The sequence below is a fragment of the Synchiropus splendidus genome, chromosome 13 (assembly GCF_027744825.2).
Source record: "Synchiropus splendidus isolate RoL2022-P1 chromosome 13, RoL_Sspl_1.0, whole genome shotgun sequence".
NCBI classification, from domain to species: domain Eukaryota; kingdom Metazoa; phylum Chordata; class Actinopteri; order Syngnathiformes; family Callionymidae; genus Synchiropus; species Synchiropus splendidus.
Genome location: NC_071346.1, coordinates 1,126,444 through 1,146,759, shown reverse-complemented (window position 1 = coordinate 1,146,759; position 20,316 = coordinate 1,126,444). Strand labels below are relative to the sequence as shown.

General features: G+C 55.3%; 2 protein-coding genes across 2 annotated transcripts in view; one reads left to right on the top strand and one right to left on the bottom strand.

Annotated features, from left to right (window-relative positions):
- The window catches only part of abhd3 (abhydrolase domain containing 3, phospholipase), a 13,326-nt gene extending 9,050 nt beyond the window's left edge, over positions 1 to 4,276 (top strand). The window contains exon 9 of the mRNA XM_053883339.1: positions 31 to 4,276. Coding sequence (XP_053739314.1) covers positions 31 to 212 — 182 coding nt within the window. The 3' untranslated portion in view covers positions 213 to 4,276. The remainder of the gene's footprint in view (positions 1 to 30) is intronic.
- Positions 1,298 to 20,316, bottom strand: greb1l (GREB1 like retinoic acid receptor coactivator). The gene is made up of 33 exons (XM_053883332.1): positions 19,690 to 20,316; positions 17,408 to 17,501; positions 14,593 to 14,752; positions 14,362 to 14,529; positions 14,115 to 14,291; positions 13,865 to 14,041; positions 13,684 to 13,806; positions 12,635 to 12,754; positions 12,079 to 12,216; positions 11,873 to 12,001; positions 11,511 to 11,648; positions 10,666 to 10,851; positions 9,744 to 10,043; positions 9,544 to 9,672; positions 9,271 to 9,405; positions 8,804 to 9,004; positions 8,550 to 8,730; positions 8,289 to 8,478; positions 8,080 to 8,213; positions 7,660 to 8,002; positions 7,480 to 7,595; positions 7,172 to 7,404; positions 6,555 to 7,108; positions 5,753 to 6,014; positions 5,552 to 5,688; positions 5,330 to 5,491; positions 5,059 to 5,263; positions 4,824 to 4,986; positions 4,509 to 4,739; positions 4,301 to 4,442; positions 4,025 to 4,225; positions 3,807 to 3,945; positions 1,298 to 3,746 (listed from the first exon to the last, which is right to left on the bottom strand). Exons 3-33 carry the CDS (start codon positions 14,747 to 14,749, stop codon positions 3,583 to 3,585), a joined length of 5,835 nt encoding a protein of 1,944 aa, XP_053739307.1. The 5' UTR covers positions 14,750 to 14,752; positions 17,408 to 17,501; positions 19,690 to 20,316; the 3' UTR covers positions 1,298 to 3,582.

The following is a 20,316-nucleotide window of genomic DNA, read 5'->3' as shown; positions in this document are numbered from 1 at the left end:
CACCTTTACGAGGCGCTCTGGTGTCTGCAGCCATTCCTGTGGAAGCCGTCAAGCAGAACCCCAACCTGGCGCTGCTCATCACCTGTCACGGGGGTCACATCGGCTTCCTGGAGGGCCTGTGGCCCCGCCGGAGCACCTACATGGACCGGGTCTTCAAGCAGTTCGCCAAGGCCGTCATCGAGCAGGGCAGCCGCCTGCAGGACCTCTCCTGACTGCTGTCCTCCTCTCTGTCCTCCTCTCTGTCCTCCCCTCTGTCCTCCCCTCTGTCCTCCCCTCTGTCCTCCCCTCTGTCCTCCTCTCTGTCCTCCTCTCTGTCCTCCTCTCTGTCCTCCCCTCTGTCCTCCCCTCTGTCCTCCCCTCTGTCCTCCCCTCTGTCCTCCCCTCTGTCCTCCCCTCTGTCCTCCCCTCTGTCCTCCTCTCTGTCCTCCTCTGAGCTTCCCTCACCTCCATCACTCCCTCCTGTCCCGTCCAACAAGCAAAAAAGGAACGCCAGTTCCTCATCCAAAGGGCACAGCTTCTTCATGACAGGCTGTTCCCATTGAGTCTGTAATTTAGTGCAATTCTTCTCAAGTACTGTACATAGGAACCACCTGCGGAGCTTCTTTGGCTTCTCCAGTAGCAGTGTAGCCCCTCAGGGATTTGCTTTCCTCCACCCTCCTGAGAGCCTCGCACTTTTTCAAAGCACCTTCCTGACGCATTTTAAAGAGGCGAGGGTCCGTCCCATCTGAGTCGGGGGGGGGTCTTGTTCAGCTGCATCTCTAGGCTCCGCCTCCTTCCTCTTCCCTGAGGGTCCTCTGTGAGGCCTTTCACACTCACGGGGTTCTGGTTCTGAGGCCGGTGCCGTTCGGGATTCTCAGAACCTCGATGGGTTCTGTTGAAGTAGCAGTTTAAGCGAGACTGAAGTGGGAGGGGCTTGGAAGCGTCACTCAGGTGGAAGCAACCAACCCACGACTCGCAGAGTCTGAGGGTCTGAAAAGGTTGGTTGCTTTACTGGGACCATTTGTTTGCATACAATAATCAAGCCATTAACCTCACAGGAGACATTGGGATGCAACTAGAGCGAGAGCGTCCTTCATCCAGCTCTCAGACAGACACGCCCACTGATGATGTCACGCCTCTGGTTCCAGCTCCTGAACTGGCTGTTCCGGTTCCCGACCTGTTCTGAACACGTGGCCGGTTCAAAGTAGCACGAGGAACCCGAGCAGGTGTGAGGGGCCTCTGTGAGGACCAAACTTTGGACTCCGTTCAGATGAGATGAGATGCTGGTCAGCTGGAGCTCAGTCAGGAAGGAATTCCGCTGGAGTTTCCGTCCTCTCTGGACTCGGACCCCCCTGATCCAGATGCGTTTGATGCACTGAGGTGTTTTTAATTTGCACAGCTGCCCCGCAGTAGCTCTGGGAGTGGGGTGAAGGTTCACCCCACAACATGGCGCTGCATGATCACCACCTCCTCTCCCAGCATGCACTTTTGTTTCGCACCTTTTCTGAACGACGGATGAATGACCACTGCGACGATGGGGGGGTGGCCACTGTGTGTGAGTTGGCTGGGACAGACAGGTGGCGCCGTGTGTTCCGTCCAGCAGCATGTGCGTCATCGCGTCTGTGTTGCATCGCTCTCCGCACCACGGGAAATAACTGCAGTAGTCGCGTGACGGCAGCGTCATATACTACAATATTTAATATTTAATAAAGAGTCCAGCGGAGTCCTGCCTCGCTGTCTTTGCTGTGGGAGCGAATCTCTTCGTGGGGCTTCAGTGGCCGCGCCGCAGTGGCGGGATTAACTTGCTGATGTGCAGCCGTGGACATGATCCAGTGACGGCGATACGTAATCCCCCGGCCGTGCACTTTCACCCCCCCGAGACAGATGAGCTGCGGTGGCTAGCGCCGTGCCCCAAAAGCTTCGGGATGGGACGACAAGAGAGGACGACTCGAGCGCGCACGTGTTTGAGGATCACAACTGATGACAAAGGTCGCACATGTGAAGACATCATTGACCTTGACCTTGACCTTCCTGTTGTGTTTTGACTCGAACGGCAGATTCCGGAGTCAGCTTGGTCTTGGTCCTGGACTTGGGCGAGGTGGTCCACACATGCTGACCCCAGTCCTCAGATGAAGGTCCTGCAGTCTCGGATCCAACAGCATGTCACAGATGCTCACGTGTGGAGAGCTGGAGCAAAGAAACCCACCGTGGACTGTGCACCCAAGAGCGGAACCTTAAGATTTCAGAAGTCACTTTAATACATTCATACATATTTTACCACCAACAACCGGCTATGACGTCACATGACCACAGCCTGCCACCACTCCTGTGACGTGAGGTAGACCACCCGGACACTCGGTTGTTGACACGAGAGTGAAGATTGTGAGAGCAAGTTGCATATCAGGATTTCACATTCCCAAACCTCTTCTGCACACAGCGCTGGCAGCTCCAGTAGTGCAAGTGAACCACCCCTCCCCCGCGACATTCAGTAGATCCTACAATCATTGGCTTGGCTCTTGTGCAAAGCTTTCAGCTCCGGCGGCTCCGGAAGCCAGCTGAAGCGTAACAAACACAGGTCAATAAATAAAGTCCCTTCGCAGCGCTGATGGGGATTTAAAAAAAGCAGGCGTGACGGGCCGCAGCAAGGACACGTCTAGGTAGATTCTTTCGTCAAAATACACTGGCTAACATCGACATAAAAGCCCGGCCGGTCTGGGGCTTGGTAATATATTACTAATGTAAACACGTTTTAAACAGTACAGTCGTCCGAACCCTCCTGCCCAGTCGGACGATCACATTCTTCATTCGCCTCACAGCTCCCTCCTTCTCATTGGTCCGAATCAAAAAGTCACTTAAGGCCTCGTCTTTGGGCGACCCTGTGCAGGAACATTGTCCTTTCAAGTATGTGAAACGGATTTGGGGAAAGTCCCGCGAGAGTCGCGTCCCAGGGCGGCGTGAGCTCCAGCTCGCGCCAGCCACGGGGCGGGAAGTGAGAAACAACACTGCGTTCAAGGTCACAACTTTGGCATGTTCATCCATTCACTTAAAAACACCTGCCCCCGTTTAAAAGGTGGGATTCAACACTGTCTGTGCCGTAAAGCCCCTAATAAGTGAGCAAAATATTTAACTTAGGGGGGGTTTACACGCCAGCAGCAGCGTGGAAGGTGAGGACAATGATTTAATCCCGTCATGTGCATCTGTTAAGGGCTCGACAGCCAAGCAACAGGATGGATTTGAATTTCAGGGTTCAAGGAAAGTTGGGTTTCCCCCCCCCCCGTGGTTGGAAGAGGTGAGGGCGGTGAGTGCAGGCGGCGTGACGGTGAGCGTGAGGGTGAAAGACAAGGTGCAGCTGAGAGCGTCTCCGGTGCCAACATAAATGAATACCTGGGAAAAGTGGCGCAACAGAGTGGAGACCTTCACCCGGGACAGTGTCCCATTTCCTTTGGAACCCTGAGATCAACACCTACGTCCAGGCGGGACGTAGCTGACGTACAATCAGTCTCACTTTCTTCTTCTTCAGTCGAGTATGAGCTGAGTCCAGCGAGAGCGCACGCGCTGACCCCGTCCTCAGCGAATGAAAGCGGCACATTCGCGGCTGCCGGCTCAAACGTGGCGTCCGGTGAGGAAGTAGAGCGGCCGGTCCTCGCTGCAGTTGGCCGTCTGGAACTCGTCCCGCAGGCGGAACTGCCACTCGTCCTCCAGCTCCAGCCGGACGATGGTCTGGCGCAGGGAGCTTCTGTCCTGGCAGATGACGCAGAGGGTGGCACCTGGGGAGACCAGCAGGGGGCGTCAGCATCCAGACCGGGGACCCAACACTGGGTTCTCACCTTTGAGGAAGCGGAACTTCTTCAGGAGCCCGGAGACCACGAAGGAGTCGCAGAGGTACAGCAGCAGGCCACTGAACACCAGACCCTGGTGGTTGAGGTTGGTGGAGTGTGGGCGGGAGTTGATGTAGCACACGGCAATCTGTGGCGGGAACAGAGGGATTAACGGGCCGAAGACGGCTCAGGGCCCGGCGCCCGGTCCTCCCTGACCCGGCTCGTACCTCCGGGCTGATGTTGAGGTAGCTGTCGACGGACAGAACCGGGTTGTTTGGGTTCAGAACCGCTTTAGGGAAGAGTCGGTGGCTGCAGCTCTGCAGGAACTTCTCCAGCAGGAACTGGGCCGGGGCGTCCAGCAGGGTCTGCTCGCTGTCTGGGGCGCACACGTACTGGGACGGGCTGATGGGAGCCGGGTTCTCCATGTCCTGAGCGGGAGCAGGAGTCAACATGAGGCTGAGAGGATTGGACCTGCCTCAGGGGCGGAGCGGAGAGAGACCAACCATCAGCTTGGGTTTGACCACGAAGTCCTTGTTCCCCCCGACTGGAATGTGTTTCTTCATCAAGCTGAAGCAGTTGAAGCGGCACAGCAGGAGGCCGCTGCTGTTCACCCGCAGGTTGAAGTCCACCTCCTCACAGCTGTACCTGCAGGCCCAACAGCAGAAGGTCAGGCTGGGGTCCTGCCGAGCGGACGCCGGGCCGGTGGCTTACCGGTTGAGGTCGTACTGAACGTTCTGAGTCAGATCCACGTTCAGCAGGACAAAGTCGTGGAGGTGGCACCGGCTGAATTGCCGGCCGCCGCCGCTCCTCCGCGACAGGCCGCTGCTCCACTTGCGTGTGCCGCACATGGCGTACAGCGAGATCTTGGGCGCCGACTCCATGTGCTGCAGCACCGTCTTCAGAGACACGTTGGTGAGCGTGGAGCCTCCTTCTGACGCGGCGCTGAGGGAAAACAACGACAGCAGATGTTGACTGTGGCGCTGCAACAGCGACACCACGTGGCTGGCCAAGTAACTGCAGCACTACCTGGCGTCTGCGGGCTGCTGCGCGTTCCACAGCACGCAGGAGTCGTCCATCATGACGATGAAGGGCCACACGTCTTGGCGCTTGACGCCCTGCTCCTCCAGCCGGTTCCTCTCCAGCTCCAGGTTGTGGTACGACAGCTCTTTGATCATGAAGCGAGCGGCGCCTTCGGAGCCAACCAGGTTTGAGGTTACACCATGCACCGGGTCAAAGGTCAGGCCGCAGGCGCCTCACTCACCCACGCCAGAGCTGTTGAACATGGCCGGCAGCACCAGCAGGATGTGGTTGGGCCAGTACTTCCTGTACAGGGCCATCTCGAACTGCTTGACCACCAGGACGTGCAGGTGCGACGCCCCCTCCATGGCGTGAAAGATGTTGAGCAACCCGTGCTCTTGGCGCCCCGTGGTGGGCGTGAAGATGGGGCTCTTGACGAGGTCCGCGGCCTGAAGAGAGAGAGAGTCAGTCTAAGCCAGTGCGTTGGAGAGACGGGTCTCGAGCTGCAGTCCGACCTTGAGGGAGACCAGGGGCAGGCGCATGCTCTCCAGGTGGCTGCCCTGCTGGCTGAAGACAAAGTGCTGCTCCTTGGCTTTGGGAATGACGAACTGCAGCTGCACCTCCTCGCCCAGCATGGAGGAGCAGAAGGTGAAGGTGTGGAGCGTGCACTCGGGCAGCTGCAGAGGGCGGCTCAGGGTTAATGAAGGTCGTGGCTGAGCGGCGCGCGGGAGCCTCACCTGCGACGCGGGACCTGGTTCACAGTACTGGTGACACTGCTCACAGTGGTGGAAGGCGTTGTGGGCGGCGAAGCGACTCAGGCGAATGGACTTGGTCTCGCGCTTGCACGGCTGACAGCCGGCTTCCTGCTTGATGTCTGCAGCGGAGAGAGCCAGGGGATGAGAGACCTTCACTGCTGCCGCTGCTGACGTCTGACTGACCTTTGGCGGACCTGGCCATCCCGTCTGAGTAAACGGGGCTGGCCTTCCTGAACTTGAAGTCTCTGGGGTAGGGGTCAAAGGGCAGCTGGCGGACCTCCTCGATGTCGGGCCACTGGTTGTTGGCAGCAGTGGCAATATCTGCGGCGCCATCGCCGCCTTCGTCCTCCACGTCCTCCTCGTCGTACACGTCCACCTCCAGCAGTCGGATCAGCATCCGGAACAGGATTCGGAGGAACTGAAGATACGCTCCGGTTTTCCCAACCTTAGGAAGTGCACACGCCAGAGCGACGGTTAGCCCAATGTGCACAGGTCCCCACTTTAACACTGACACGGCTCCAGATATGTTTCAAAACAACTGTGTTGTGCTGAAAATCACCTAAACTCGTGACAAAAACATACATTTGATCCTGTTCATATTTCCGTCACACCATTATTAGACGAAGCAGTGACGTGTTCATATTCTATTTGTACAGATTAATATCCTTTTTCATGTGATAAACTTTAGCATATTTTAAAAATAATTTAAACTTAAAAAAATAAACTAAAATAAAGGAAGAACACATTTGTTACTTATTTCTCCGTCTGCCGGATTAGGGAGTAGACCACGGCTAAAAAAGGATCAAATAAATAATAATAATTATTATTTTCATCTTCTTATGAGGGATTTTGTGGTTCCTCTTTTGTCACACCATGGTAATTATTGTGAAAACTGGTGAGTTCAGAAGGCAGCTGGGGTCACACGGTGTGGTCGGTGACCCCTGCTGGAAAGGCTCTGCGACTGCGATCAGGATGCGGCGGTTACCTGCGGGGGACCACTGAGCAGCAGGCGCCGGGGGTGCGGGTCGGGCGGAGCGTCGTAGTCGGCGTGATGTTGCCTAGCAACGGTCCACTGGCGGTAGTAGCGGCTCTGCTCCTCCCTCAGCAGGTTCTCGGTGATGAGCGGCCGCAGCGGGCTGCTCCAGGACACGTCGGCGTGAGGAAGGAGCGAGTACGAGTTCAGCTGAGCGCTCGAGTCGCCCGACAGCAGGTTGTACGCCGCCCTGGACATGATGGCGGTGCGCGGTGCCACCCGGGCCGGCTTGGGAGGCCGACCCAACTGCGTGGACTGGCTGGGTCTTTGGGTGGAGGAGGAGGACGGCGACGGAGAGGAGGAGGAGGAGCTGGAGCAGAAGGAGGGCGGGGCAGCTCTGGACGGGTGTGGCGCCATCTGGCCGGCGAAGGAGTCGCACTCCTGCTTGAAGCCTTGGGTGAGCGCGCCTCCATCCGAAGCCACGCCCCCCTCTGGAGGACAGGAGGATGTAGAGGGCTTCTGGTCGGTGAGGTCGGAGGAGCTGACGCCGTTCTCTGCCAGCGAACCTGGCCACCGACCACAGAACACGTCAGAACCAGCCCGGGAGGCGCCAACAGCACCGGACTCACCGGAGGTCCTGGTGGCGGCGCTGCCGTTGCTGTGCGGTCGCTCCAGCTCGTCCCCATCGTTGGCAGCGCTGGTGGCCTTCTCGGCGTCGGAGCCTCGGGCGCTCACCCCTTTCTTCGGGTCCTGGAAGACGCTGGAGGACACGTAGGTGCAGGCCAGTCCCACCTCCTGCTCCAAGGCCGTTCGGGTCAGGTAGCTAGAGTCGATGAGCCGCAGGTCGCTGTACTTCAGAGACCTGAGGGAGGACAGGGAGGCACGGTGAGCAAGGAGGGCATCAGCCACCGGTGCCACAGTCCAGGGCCCAGCTCACCTGGGGAAGGTCTCTCCCAGCGGGTCCTTCCCGGTGAGGATGACGATACAGGACAGTCCCTCCAGGTCCTCGTAGGTGTGCGGCACCCAGTCGTCCTGCTCGCAGCCGCGCCACGCCTGCGGGAGCGGAGGGGTCAGGTCACCTTCTGCGGTGGCAAACCTGCGGCGGCGGGTGACTCACCTTGAGGCGGCTGATGAAGTGCCTGGGCAGGCTGAGCTCGGAGGCGGGGCTCCCCAGCAGCACGGCGAAGCACAGCTGCAGCCCCAGCTTGTCCCGCACATCCTCCAGCCGCTCCCGCGCCAGCATGGCCAGCTGCAGCGACGGCACTCGAACCAGCAGCATGTGGCCCCGCCCCTGAGAGCCCTCCCGGCCGGGGGCGTTGATCAGGTCCTCCACCATGGCCAGAGTCTCCGGCGTGATGTGGTCCCGCAGTGAGGGCGAGGAGGTCAGCGCCATCATGGCCTCCGTGTACTGCTGGATCAGCAGGTAGCTGCGGATCACCATGCTGTGCAGGTGCGGATGCCTGCCACACACACACACACACACCGGCGGGTCAGTCTGGCCACGCTCCCCACACGCCTCTGACGCTCGGGTCCTCACCTCTGCAGCAGCGTCTGCACCATCTTCTCGAAGGCATCGTCGCAGCGGAGGATGGGACTGGCCACGCCCCACTGCAGGGAGCGGCTGTAGTCCCGCAGACCGAAGTAGGCCAGCTCATGTGGCGACTGCTCCCCCTGCCGGCAGGACAGCAACCATCAGTACCAGCTGGATCCCAGCACTCGGGGATCAGGGCTCCGGGCACCACTCACCAGGCTCTCCCTGGACGGCCAGTGCACCTCGTTGTGGACGCTGATGCGGGACTGGTGGGTCTGCAGGGTGAAGGGGAAGCAGCTGACCTGCAGCACCAGCAGGTTGAGGGCCTCCAGCACCTCCTGGCAGTTCACCACCCGGTCAGCCAGACCCTGCAGCTCCCCGTGGCAGACGGAGCCGGACAGAGCGCTGCGGAGGGAGACGCCAGCTTCACATCAGCACTCTGCTTCCCAGTCTTCGGCAGCGGCGGGTCGGGTTACCTGGTGAGGTCCACGTGCGAGTTGTCGTGGATGAGGACGAACAGCGTGTAGGGGTTCTGCTTGACTTTCCTCATGAAAGCCTCCATCTTGACGTGAATGTCGGCGTCCAAACGCACCACGTACTTGTCGCATTTCTGGTGAGCCATGGAGGCGTCTTCGATCCCCAGGTCCACCAGGACCCCTGAGCCAGGAGGCAGAAACGTGCTTCATCAGAGCAGGTTCATCAAGTCATGAGGGGTTCTCACGACTCTTACCTGACTGTCGGATCCGCTGGGCCGTCTGGTGAACCAGAACGTGAGAGGGCGGGACTAAAATGAGGAAATCCACTTTGCAGAAGCGACCCAGATCCAGGTTCTGGGTGCCTGAGTCGGCGATGGAGCAGACCTGTGAGAGGAGGCTGCGGGCCACACACAGCTGGGCCGGGAAGATCTGGAAGACCTTGTTTATCAGCTCCGCTGCAGGAAGAACCAACAGAGCAAACTCAGCGTGACACAAAGGGAAATAACAGGTTCATCTCACGCTTCATCCACCGGGTGGACTTCATTCTCTAAACATGAGCGTTGTTCTCTAATATTCACTGCAAACATCTGAAGTCGCCGAGGCACCAAAATAAACATCGGCTCATCCACCGCAGGAGCGGGTGACTCACAAGGTCCCTTTCATTGGAAACGGATGCTGGCCCAAACTCCGCCAGCTGATAAGAGACGGAGAGCAGTCTAACCTCTGTCTGTGTGCGGTGACATGCTGGCAGCCTCCTGCGAGTGGATGTGCTCCGTGACATCACCCTGGTAGGGCTGGATGACCTGGCCCTTCCGCCGGCGCTGATATCGGACCAGCTGCTTGTCCAGATTGTCCCCTTCAAAACAACCAATCACCGGATTAGAAACGCTTCGACCAAACCAGGGGGTGAATCGTGTTGGTTTGGCTTCAACATGTTCGCAGTCACACGCTCAGCCACTAGATGGAGCAACTGGCTGACAAAGACGCAACTCACCAAGGGACGTGGTTTTGAAATGCGAGGCCAGGACGCTGACCTTCCCGGTGATGAGCTCGTAGCTGATTTCTTTGAGGAACTCGTTGGTTGTGAGCATCCCCTCGGCCAGGGCTCGAGCTTGGTACTTGCCTGCAGACAGCACACCTGTTATCCACGTGTGTGGGTGGGGTGGGGGCTGTGGTGTTGGGGTTGTCGCGCACCTAAGACGAGCACGCAGAACTCGCTGCCACTGAGCTTGGAGGCACAGATGATGAGGACGTAGGTGGGCAGGCCCCGCTGCTGCGGGGGCCCCTCGCTGAGGGAGCGCAGTGACTCCGATATGCCCTCCCCCAGGGTGCCGTGCGTGACCACCACTTGGACGTGGCCCCCCGACACGCTGGCCTCCAGCCGGGCCAGCCAGGGCAGCTGCGAGGGCGAGACGGCAGCGCCGCCGGCGCAGCTCAGCATGGCTCGCAGCACTATCTGCTCCAGCTCCTCCCGTAGCGGAATCTGCTCGGAGCCTGGGGAAAACAAGAGCCGCTGGTCAGGACGCTGCCCTCACCAGCCATTGTTGGGGAAACACGTGGTCGGATTGGACCCGAGTCCGCCGGGTCACGGCAACCTGCCGCGGCCTGAATAACAGGAAACATCAGGCCGCGGCAGAAGGATCCCAGCCAGCGGCAAGACACGTGACCACCTCCGACACTGACCCCTGAAGCACCTGCTTCCTTAAAACCAGGAGTGTCACATTCTCACGCTAATGCTGCGGATTATCGGAGAACAAAACTAGACCCATATGCTAATGTTTGCAGCTGCACCTCAAGTCGGTACAGAAATGAAACGACTTCACAAAGCTTTTTTACCAGTTACCAGTGTTTTTATGTGCCACAATAACAGAATTGATTGGACTGAAAATACCACAATTTAAAGGGTTTTCCCTGCAATATTTCGGTGAGATGAAATCAGAGATTAGGTAGATTAACTACAGACTATAAGAAATTCATTGCACTATTTTTTATTATGACATAAAGCTTTTAGTGGCATCAGTTAGAGCTAAACTATGATTGCATTTATACGATAAATAACATTGACATGCTTGGGGTCAGGGTCAGGGATCGGGCGCGCTGGTGCGGAGCTTCTCACCAAGGCGAGCCAGGTACTGCAGCGTGAGCAGGATCATGGTCTCCACGCTGAGCAGCTGGCTGCTGCTGAGGCCCAGCGTCTCCAAGGTTTTCTCCGTCAGCTGGCTGTTCTTGTAGCAGCTGACCAGCAGGGGGCTCACCACCACGTCCCCGACGTTCCCGTAGAAGTAAGGCAGAGTGCCGTGCCCTGCAACCAAGCAGTCACCGTGTTAGAGTCGCTGAAAACAGCCTGTCCCAAAGCTGTTTGCTCAGCCGATGACTAACTGATGGGAATATTCCAATTCCACTTGAATTTCACGTCATTAAGCCCCGGTGTTTGTATTGGCAACATCATTATTTTCAAAGATTTTAGGTGACAGCCAGCAAAACATGCGACATTAAGAGGTGATAAACAAGCAGAAGAGCGAGTCTCTTGGTGAAACCGAAGCAAACACTTTCACATACTTTTAACGTTGATAGCAAAGAACGCCAGCCAGCTGTCATAGCAGCATGCGAGTCATTACCGGACACCAAACAAGGTTCAGCTGAAAAGCCTTTGGAACCTCTGAGAATGTTTCACGTACAAAACTCCACACTGAACGTTTGGCTGCATAGATTAGATTTGCTCTTTCATTGTTGTGTATTGCTGAATCAACAGTTTAAGCAGATTTGCCCAGTAACATTTTGGAATAAGTGCTTCCAGTGAAATCACTTTAATTATGATATTAAATATTTATTTTTATTATGAATGTCAATGTTTTATTTGCAGCAGCAGCAGCTGCAGTTTTGTGACTGTAGGACTCAACACAGGAAGCAACACTGGCAGCCTGATGATGAGGGTCAGAGCTAGAACAGAGAGTCGAGTACCGATGAGGATGACCGGCCGGACCCCTGATATATTGAGCAGGTTGTCAGGAACGATGACAGTCTCCCCAACAGAGACAGGCTGGGGCTGGACCACGCCACTGACCGGAGGCTGTGGGGATGGAACCCCCAGAACGGAGCCTGGGAGGGGGAAGAAAAAACATGGTTGGAAGAAGCCGCCGGACAAGGTCACAGAAACGAAGCAGATGGACCAAGAGGCCTGACATTTTCTCCTTGGCTCTGTCGCCATGGAGACCGAAAGTGAATCATCCCTGACAACAGGAGGACGTCAGAGATATTCACAGGAGCAGGGGGGGGACAACAACAAGTGAGACGGACACCGGCACGTATCATCCCTGACCCACCTGGAGAGCACACGATGGGCCGGATCGCCGGCACCGGCACGGCAGTGGGTGGCACCGGAACCAAGGGTGCGCTGGGGTGCCAGCTGCGGTGGCGTTTTTTGGGCGGGCCGGAGTTCATGGCCGAGGATCCTGGAGACAGCGTGGAGGAGTGAGCAGAGCGTCAGCTGCCAGGAGACCTGCCCTGCAGGAGGGGGGCGTCAGCTTACCTGGACTGTCTCCCAGCTCCAGGCTGCGGTAGCCCTGACTCGGGCCTCCCAGAGACACCTGGGACGGGCTCAGCAGCGGGGGCCGCCCCTCCACGCCAAGCCCATTGGTGGGTGCGTTCACCCTCAGAGCTGTGGGGACTGAAGACAGGGGCCCAGTAAAAACATGGTTTCATTGATTTGCCATCGATCATCCATAACCCAATCGGACGTCTTCCAATCTCATATTCACTGTGTATGCAATACAGGCGGGTATTGACTGGCGTGTGTAGCTTTTGCTTGTCAATATCACAACCTTGTAAAGGGGATAATGGATAGCGAGACCTTAAAAAGTCATTACAGCATTCCTTCCTGGGGTATTGATCGGTGTGTGCGAAACACAATACACACGTGTTTGTTTGTGTCCAGGGCGGCCATGACAGAGGTTAATCTCTGCTCGCGTGGCGGCCCACGGCAAAGCAAACCCCGCAGCAGTGTCTCACGGAAGACGGCAAGGTCGCCGCCGTGACCTCCGAGGAGCGGCGGAGTCAGAGCCCCTGACTCGGCTTCAGAGTGTTACCTATCGGGAGAGTCTTGTTTCCGGGCGTGGAGGCCAGAGGCTTGAGGAAGCTGCAGTCCCTGCTCAGGTCCTGGCCGAAGAAGACGGCGGAGGCCGGAGCGCCTCTGTTGGGCGGCGAGTCTGAGCACAGAGGAAGCCACACGTCAGTTTCTGAGCTCGCACAGCCCCAGCACAACACCCACTGGTCCGGATTGGCCATTTGTCCGCTGCTTGGTTACATAACAGAGCGCGGCGGCGCTCGTCGGTAAACATTCATAAACCATCAGGCTTCCTGGAGGTCACAGAGCGTGAGGATGAGCTGTTCCGCGGCGGATCAATAGGTCCCAGAGCTTTTATTAATCAGAGGCCATGACAGCTGAAGTCACAACTGTGCCGCGAGAAACGGCGCCCTACCTGTGTGTGGCCGCTCACTATTTACTAAAATGTAGCACGCTATTTAACATAAATAAAATAAAAATAATGTGAAAGTAATGAATTATAAAGATAATAAAAATAAATCAACAATAATACTTAATAATAATAATAATTCTTATCATTTTATTATTAGTGTTGTTGTTGATTATTATTGTTATTATTATTATTGTTATTGTTATAAGTATTATATTCACTCTAATAATAACTTATTATCATTATATTTATATTATATATCTAATCTTATAATATATAATACAATATAATAATACTTGAATGTTCATTATATTTTCCCTAGTTTGTATTATAGTTGTGTTTAGCATTTTAATGAATATACTTGCCTCCAACTCATACAATATTTTTAAATGATGAAATCATCATTTTCATTTAATTTCATTTTTGTGTCCAGTGTTGTGTCCCTATATCTGCGAGCCGATGTCTCAGCAGTGTAGAGAGCTGTTATTACTATTATGATATTCACTGGTGTCCATTCCAGCCTTTAAAAATGGAGAAACAAACCGTAAACGTGAGGCGCAGTACAACTGAGGACCAGGTGTAGGCTGAGGTGCATCGGGTGATGAACAGAGGGAGGCCACCATGAGAGGCTCACCGCTACGAGGTCTGCAGCCGCAGCTCACCTGAGAGTGAAAAGGGAGACGAGCTGTTCCCGCTGGCTCCTCCGTTCTCTTTCCCGCTGAGCGACGAGGCCGAGCTGGGTTTGGACGTGGACGCGCTGCTGGAGAACTGCCGCGCCTTACAGTCTGAGAGGAGCAGAGCGGTGTGAGCGGCGGCGTGAGCGGGCGGCGGGACGGGTCTTACCCTTCCAGCAGATGAGCGGCCCCTTGCACAGAGCACCCTGCGAGTTCTTCAGTAGGTAGTACTTTAAGTGCTTCTGCTTCTTGGGCTGCGTGGACAGCTTCAGGTTGATGTGATTGGAGAACTCGGTGAAGTATCGGAAACCTTTCTCCCCGCAGCCGACACAGTTTCCTGAAAAACCTGAGGACATCCAGCCCACGTCAGCGCGCTAGCGCCCCCACAGGTGCTTGAGTGAAGGGTGGAGCAGCCTGACCTAAAAGTGCATTTTTCCCGTTCTCGTCCGGAAGGAAGCGGCGGTCCACGGCGCACACCAGGATGTGCTCGGGCGCGCTGGGCGACTTGGCTCCCACCAGCTCAAAGCCCGCCGGCACCTCGATGGGCTCCGTTGCTATGGAGACCAGCCGCAGGTCCTTGCCGGCCTGGCAGAAGCCTGAGGAGCACAGAACAGAAGGAAGGGTCAGAAGGGTCGGTTCAGCCGGAGCGGGCAGGTATGAGGCCACCATCCAGGGTGCAGCATCCGTCTGGAGCCGGCGTCTGCATGTAGGGCAGCGGGGGGCTGCTGCTGTCCGAGTCATCCTCTTCATCCTCCGGCTCGTTGGAGGAGTGGCCGTTCATCAGGTCGTGGCCCGCCAGCTCGCCGCCGCTCAGCTCTGCCTTGGCCTTCACGTCTGCACACACACGGTTGTTTACACTCACAGGCCTGGCCTCGGAGGACCCACCCTCTGACCTACCCTCCAGGGCGCCGGGGTACGGCTCGGGCTCCAGGTAGAGCTGCGTGAAGATGGGCTGAGGGTCGCCGCTGCTGGAGCGCAGCGAGGCCTCGATGGAGTTGTGCAGGGCTTCTTCGAATCGAGCCGACTTCAGCTGCCCGGCGTACGAGTTCCCCATGTCCTGCGGGGAAGACCCAGACCCAGTCATGTGAGAGGGGCAGTGTGCGGTGAGAACGGCGGCCGCTTCAGATCAGCGAGGAAACAGACACTGAGTCACAGCCCGGACTGTTGCGGTCAGGAAGGACTGCAAAACATTATGACCAGCTGTCCGTCACGCTGAGCAAACACACTGCCTGTGTGTGTGTGAGAGCCCCGGGTAGCTGGGACAGAATCCAGCCCCATGAGCCAAGCGAGTCATGAGAGGTTGAACCCAAGACTTCCTGCGGCTTAGTCTGGCCTTAGACTTGGGCTGTTGGTTCAGAACCGACAGTGGTCAGTCGTGTCAAAGGTCAAGCTGAGTCACATGATGTGGTCATGTCGTAACCTGACGGCCAAAAAAGAACCTTGACTTGTTTGTTGTGTTGCAACTCTTACATAACAGGAGCAGAGCATCAGGGTGTCAGCGTCTCAGCCATGTTTCCACCAAGGCACTTCTGACCGACCACGAGGCCACGAAGCAAATGATCGTTTCAAAACCCTCCCACCTCAATACAGGAGGGAAAACCGTCTCAACAGAAACTCCCTTTTGATGTTGGAAACACACAATGTCTTAGGGGAGGGTCTGTTTCCAGTGTGCCAATGATAAACACATTTTTAAATAAATCGAAATCAGTTCAGTAACACTGAAGCAAAGCGCATCTCATGAAAGAAGCCAAAAATGGCTCCAGGTCCACATTTCATTAACAATAGAGATAATTTCATAAATATTATTCATATTTGAGAAATGGTGGGAAAAAAGCAAGGAAATGCAGTAAATATCCTTTAGAGTGATGGAGTGAAGGTGCAGATTTTCATGGATACGCTTGTGCATTGATGGAAAGAAATGATTTCAACTCAATCCCAAACATTTCTGCGCAGCAAAGCATTCCCACGGCGCTGTTCTCAACCTCTCATCTCAGAATGAAGAATGAGCTTCAAGCCAGGAATGCATTGTTTTGCGCTGGAAACCGGGAGGACGGCGTGGATAGAACCAGTCGGTTGACTTGACTTTACACAACAGTCTCTTTGTTTCCATTCAAATATACAGTGTCAACCGAAGCCTTGAGCAGTTAACTATTGTCAACGGTGAGAATCAAGTTTGCGCTTCTCCGCCCGCTCCAGCATCAGTGTCCACGCCTGGACAAGTTCCAGCGCCGCTGTTTACCTAACAAACCTTCCCGGGGAGGAATCCCACCCACCCCGGGACAAAAGGGAAGATTAGACAAACCTGAGATAAGCAGCTTAGCTGAAGCGCCGCTACAGTGTTTGGGCTTTAACTGATGCAGGGACGGACGCTGGGAGGGGTGTGTGTGTGTGTGTGTGTGTGTGTGGGGGGAGCCCCGGGGCCACGTTCAGGCAGCCTGTTTCGATCGTCCAGTCAGAGGGGACTCCAGAGGCCTTTTGGCTTCGCTGACCCTGGAGCCTCAGCGGACAGATTTGTCATTAACCTCGCCAAAGCTGGAGGTGAACACAGAGCATGACCTTTCGTCACCTGCGCCACTTAAAACAAAGCGTGACCGCGGCCGGGGTCGCGTAACGGATGTGTCCTAGGTGTGACTGGCCGGGTGATAAGGTCAGGGCTGGAGGCCTGGACGAGGGGGACTCTGACGGACGAGCGACGGCGCCACGCGAAACAGGGCCTCACCACATTCATCTGAGAGCCGCCCTCAATTACAGCTGACCACAACCAAAATATATACCTGACTCCCAGAAACTCAATACATTACTGGCGTCCTGGTGCTCCTGACATTTGAAACGCCGACGGCCAAAACGGTTGCAGCCATTTCAAGTCATCGAAAACAGTGGAACACTGGAGAACAGTAAACACGCTGGGCATGCTAAAGGCTGGCTAGCGCTGCTAGCTTCCCACAGGTCAGCGTTCAACAAGAGGTTCCCCGAGGAGCTCTTCAGTCAGGAATCCCGAAGGTTCTGCTTTATACCGAGAGACGCCAGCAGAGGCCAGTAACGAGCGAGTCACGGTGAAGTCACGCTACACTTCCATCAACATGGACACTGTGTTGTTCAACACTCTCCACAACAACGCAACACGTTTGTGCGCAGTGTTATCTTAGCAGGGTCAGGCTAGCTGCTACGCTGACAATGCTTCGACTTCTTGGTGTACTGTTTGGATTAGATTAGATTAGACTGCCCATAACTGCATTTCAAGATTAAAGACAAACATTGAACACTAAAGACAGAGACAAAGCAACAACTCAATCAACATTGTAGAAGCAAGAAAACACAGCAGAAACAGAAAAGTGAACACCATAACAAAACACCAACTATACGATATAAAACTATAGTATATACAAAAACCCTAAGAATTTAAATAAAATAAAACAACAATGTCCAGTCCAAATGACTTTATCTGATCTAAAGGACTTCACTAGACTGACTGCCTTCTCTGTGGGAGAAGACTCGGGGGAGACTGCTGGACACCTGGTGAGACCCGGGAGGTCGACTCCCTCATTGCCCTGACCGTTTATGTGTTGAGCTGTTGCATCACCACAGTGTGGGTCAAGGCCGCGACCGGCTTCTGGGTGGCACCGACAGACAGCTCGACTGTGACCTCGGGTCAGAACAAGCTGGTCTCATCTCAGGAGCACCGGCAACACAAGGCTGTTCCACGTGTACTTACGTCGTGTGAGTGTCGGCAGGCCAGACGGGACGTCACCTCTGCTACATGCTGAGTCAGCACCTCGCCACCAGCAACAGCATCTCAGCTGCAAAACCTGCAGGAGAGAAGAAGAGCTCAGAGACGCGGGCACTGACACACGGCAACAGCAACACAGCACTTTCATGCCTCATGTGCTGGAGGTCGGAGCTTTTATACGCCTCCGAAAAGAGAGTTATATCAAGAAGAGAGGCTGAACTGAGCGTCATCCTTTTTTTATTTTGTCTTTAGTTCATTATTGCAGGAAGCCCCTTCCCACTTGGTGGGATCCTCACTGACACAGAGCTGGTTCTGATTGGATGTTGGCGTGCGTGGTGGAGCAGCTCCAGCACAGAGGGTCACCAGGCCCCACCGAACACTGTCCTCTGCCAAATAAATGGCTGCACTTACGGACACCAAAAACTGGGAGAGACGGGTGGCATGACCACCAAACCGAGGCTCTGAACCCGTTACGGGACACCCACGGCCTTGGCTATTTTTGGAGAACAGGATTGGTAGTTTGGTTGAGGAACACACAGCGACACAGACACACACTTTGACCCCAGCTATTGTTGGTCCACTCAGACTGTGACACAGCAGAAGCAAAGTTCTCTGCCAAAGACGGACCACCTCATGACTTGTGGCCACCGGGTCAGGAGTCCTGCAGCGTTTGCACAGGCTGCTTGAGCGTCACGTCCACTGACCGCCACACACAGCCGCTGCGCTCGGTCAATCATTAGCCCGGACTCCGCTGATCAAACAGGCGAAAATGTCACGGAGGGACTTTTGATCGGCTGGAGGCAGGAGCGGACGGAGACGGGCTCAGATCAATACGCTCGCAAGTTCATGCTCCTCTGGCTCCACGCAGGCCTAATGACAGAGTCCTGGAATATCTGATGCTTATCATGAAGGCTCCAGAAGATGGAGCCGCAGATCGGCTCCGTCGCGCCCCGGGGCTGCGTCGTCTTCACGTGAAGACTTCAAACACCAGGACCGTCACCAGACATGGAGCATGTGGCCAGTGCAGAGATGATCCCTGTGGTGCTCTTTGATATCAAAGGAGACGGTTCGCAGATGAGATCATGAGCTTCAGTGGAGCACCATGGTGCTGACCGTGACTGAAGCTGCCAACAATAATGAAGAGGGAACACACGGCAGCCCAGTTAGACCGGACTGAACGGAAACCTCAGTGAAACCGACCATTTAAAAGCCTGAAAAATGACCTTTGAATTTCAGTGTTTCCCTGATGAAGCCACAGATGAGCAGATCATCACTGGGACCTGGGTAAAGGCTAGTGAGGACCGATGGGGCGAGCTGCAGCCTGAAGAGTTACTGACACGTGGGAGCTAGTGTGTCGTGGATACAGCCATCACTGTGTTTGGGAGGAGACCTTCATAAGGAACATGGGAAGAGCAGAGCAGTGACACACAGCCGTGCACTCATCCATGGGAGAGGTGGGAGGGAGGAAACCAGAAACACTGAGCTGCAGCCTTTTTAAACCAAGACCTGTCTGAACACACGCTTGAATTTTACAGCTAATATCGCCACTCATTTAAAAATAGGAATTTCTCATTATTAATTCCAAACACATCAAATGGCAAGGTCTATTTGGAAAAGGAAAGAAAGTCATCCGAGACTGCAAACAGCACCTCAGGATGAAATGTGAATAAGGATTATCAATCGTTGGAATCGACCTCCGTCACCATTGATCAACACGTTCATTTGTTTCAGTCTCTCAGTTTAGCTCTGTGAATTCCCTCAATTAAGAGGTCAAACAACAGGACTCAGCTCTCGGTCGCTGACACCAAATATCCATGAGGTTTTCTCATTCGTTCCAGCTCCATGTGAGAGAAAACTGCATCCAGTTTTCTGGCAACGTTAAACTTGTGCAAAGGCACATGTGCAGCTCACGGAATGAATGGTTGTTCTCTCTCTCCAACATGGAAGAGGACAGCAGTAGACCTGACCCTCAGAGGAACGCCAGCCTTTTCTCACCACTTCTGTTCTGGAATCAAGAGCTTTAAGTCAAAGCTGCAGAGGCGGACAAATGTCCACCTGAAGTGGATACATATCTAAAAGCTTTCTGGCCTCATTGTTATGCTGCTGGAGCTGAGAAGCAAGAAAGAGTTTTTAACATCAGAAAGGCTGGAGCAGCAGAGGTCCCCACACCGGGGGGAGGGATGGCCGGGATCCCAGGGAAGACCTCCGATATCTGCTGTAACCTGGGCTCCAGCCGCCGCTCCGAAGGGGTTCACACTCACATTTACCTCGCATGACTCCCGGCCTCCACGCTGAGCTGCTAAATTCCAAACTTCAAATCAGATAATCCAGAGGTGAACGTTAGTCCATGAGGGAGGAATAAATCCCGTCGGAGCAGTGGAGGCTCACAGTGCTCTGCTCACTATCCAGTCACCTTTGTCATGGTCCACCATGGTCACAAGTGGGAATCCTCCTCTCAGTACAGCAGTAACCCCCCCCCCCCCTCCACTCACATGCAAACAAACAGAGCCCGCCTCCTGATCCTCTGGGCCCGCCTCTCCTGTGCCATTTGCCAGAGAGAAGGGGGATCCACTGGGGGCCCATTCATCTTGGCCCCGCTGACCCCCTGTGGTGACAGATGCTCTTGGAGGGGTGCAGTGGGGCTGGGGGTGGAGAAGGCCGAACCGAGGAGCACCGCGCCACGCGTGACCCCGGCGACACGCTCCGACATCCGCCGTCGGCACCGTGTCACCATTTTCATTTTTAAGTAGGCGGAGGTGGGCGAGAGGTCTGGGGGGTCGTGGGGTGGGGAGCAGCAAGTTAGCAGAAACACGGCAATCAACCTCACACATTTGTATGTCTATCCCTGTGCGGACCGTCACCCTTTCCTCAGCCTCTCCCCCTAAACCCTCCGA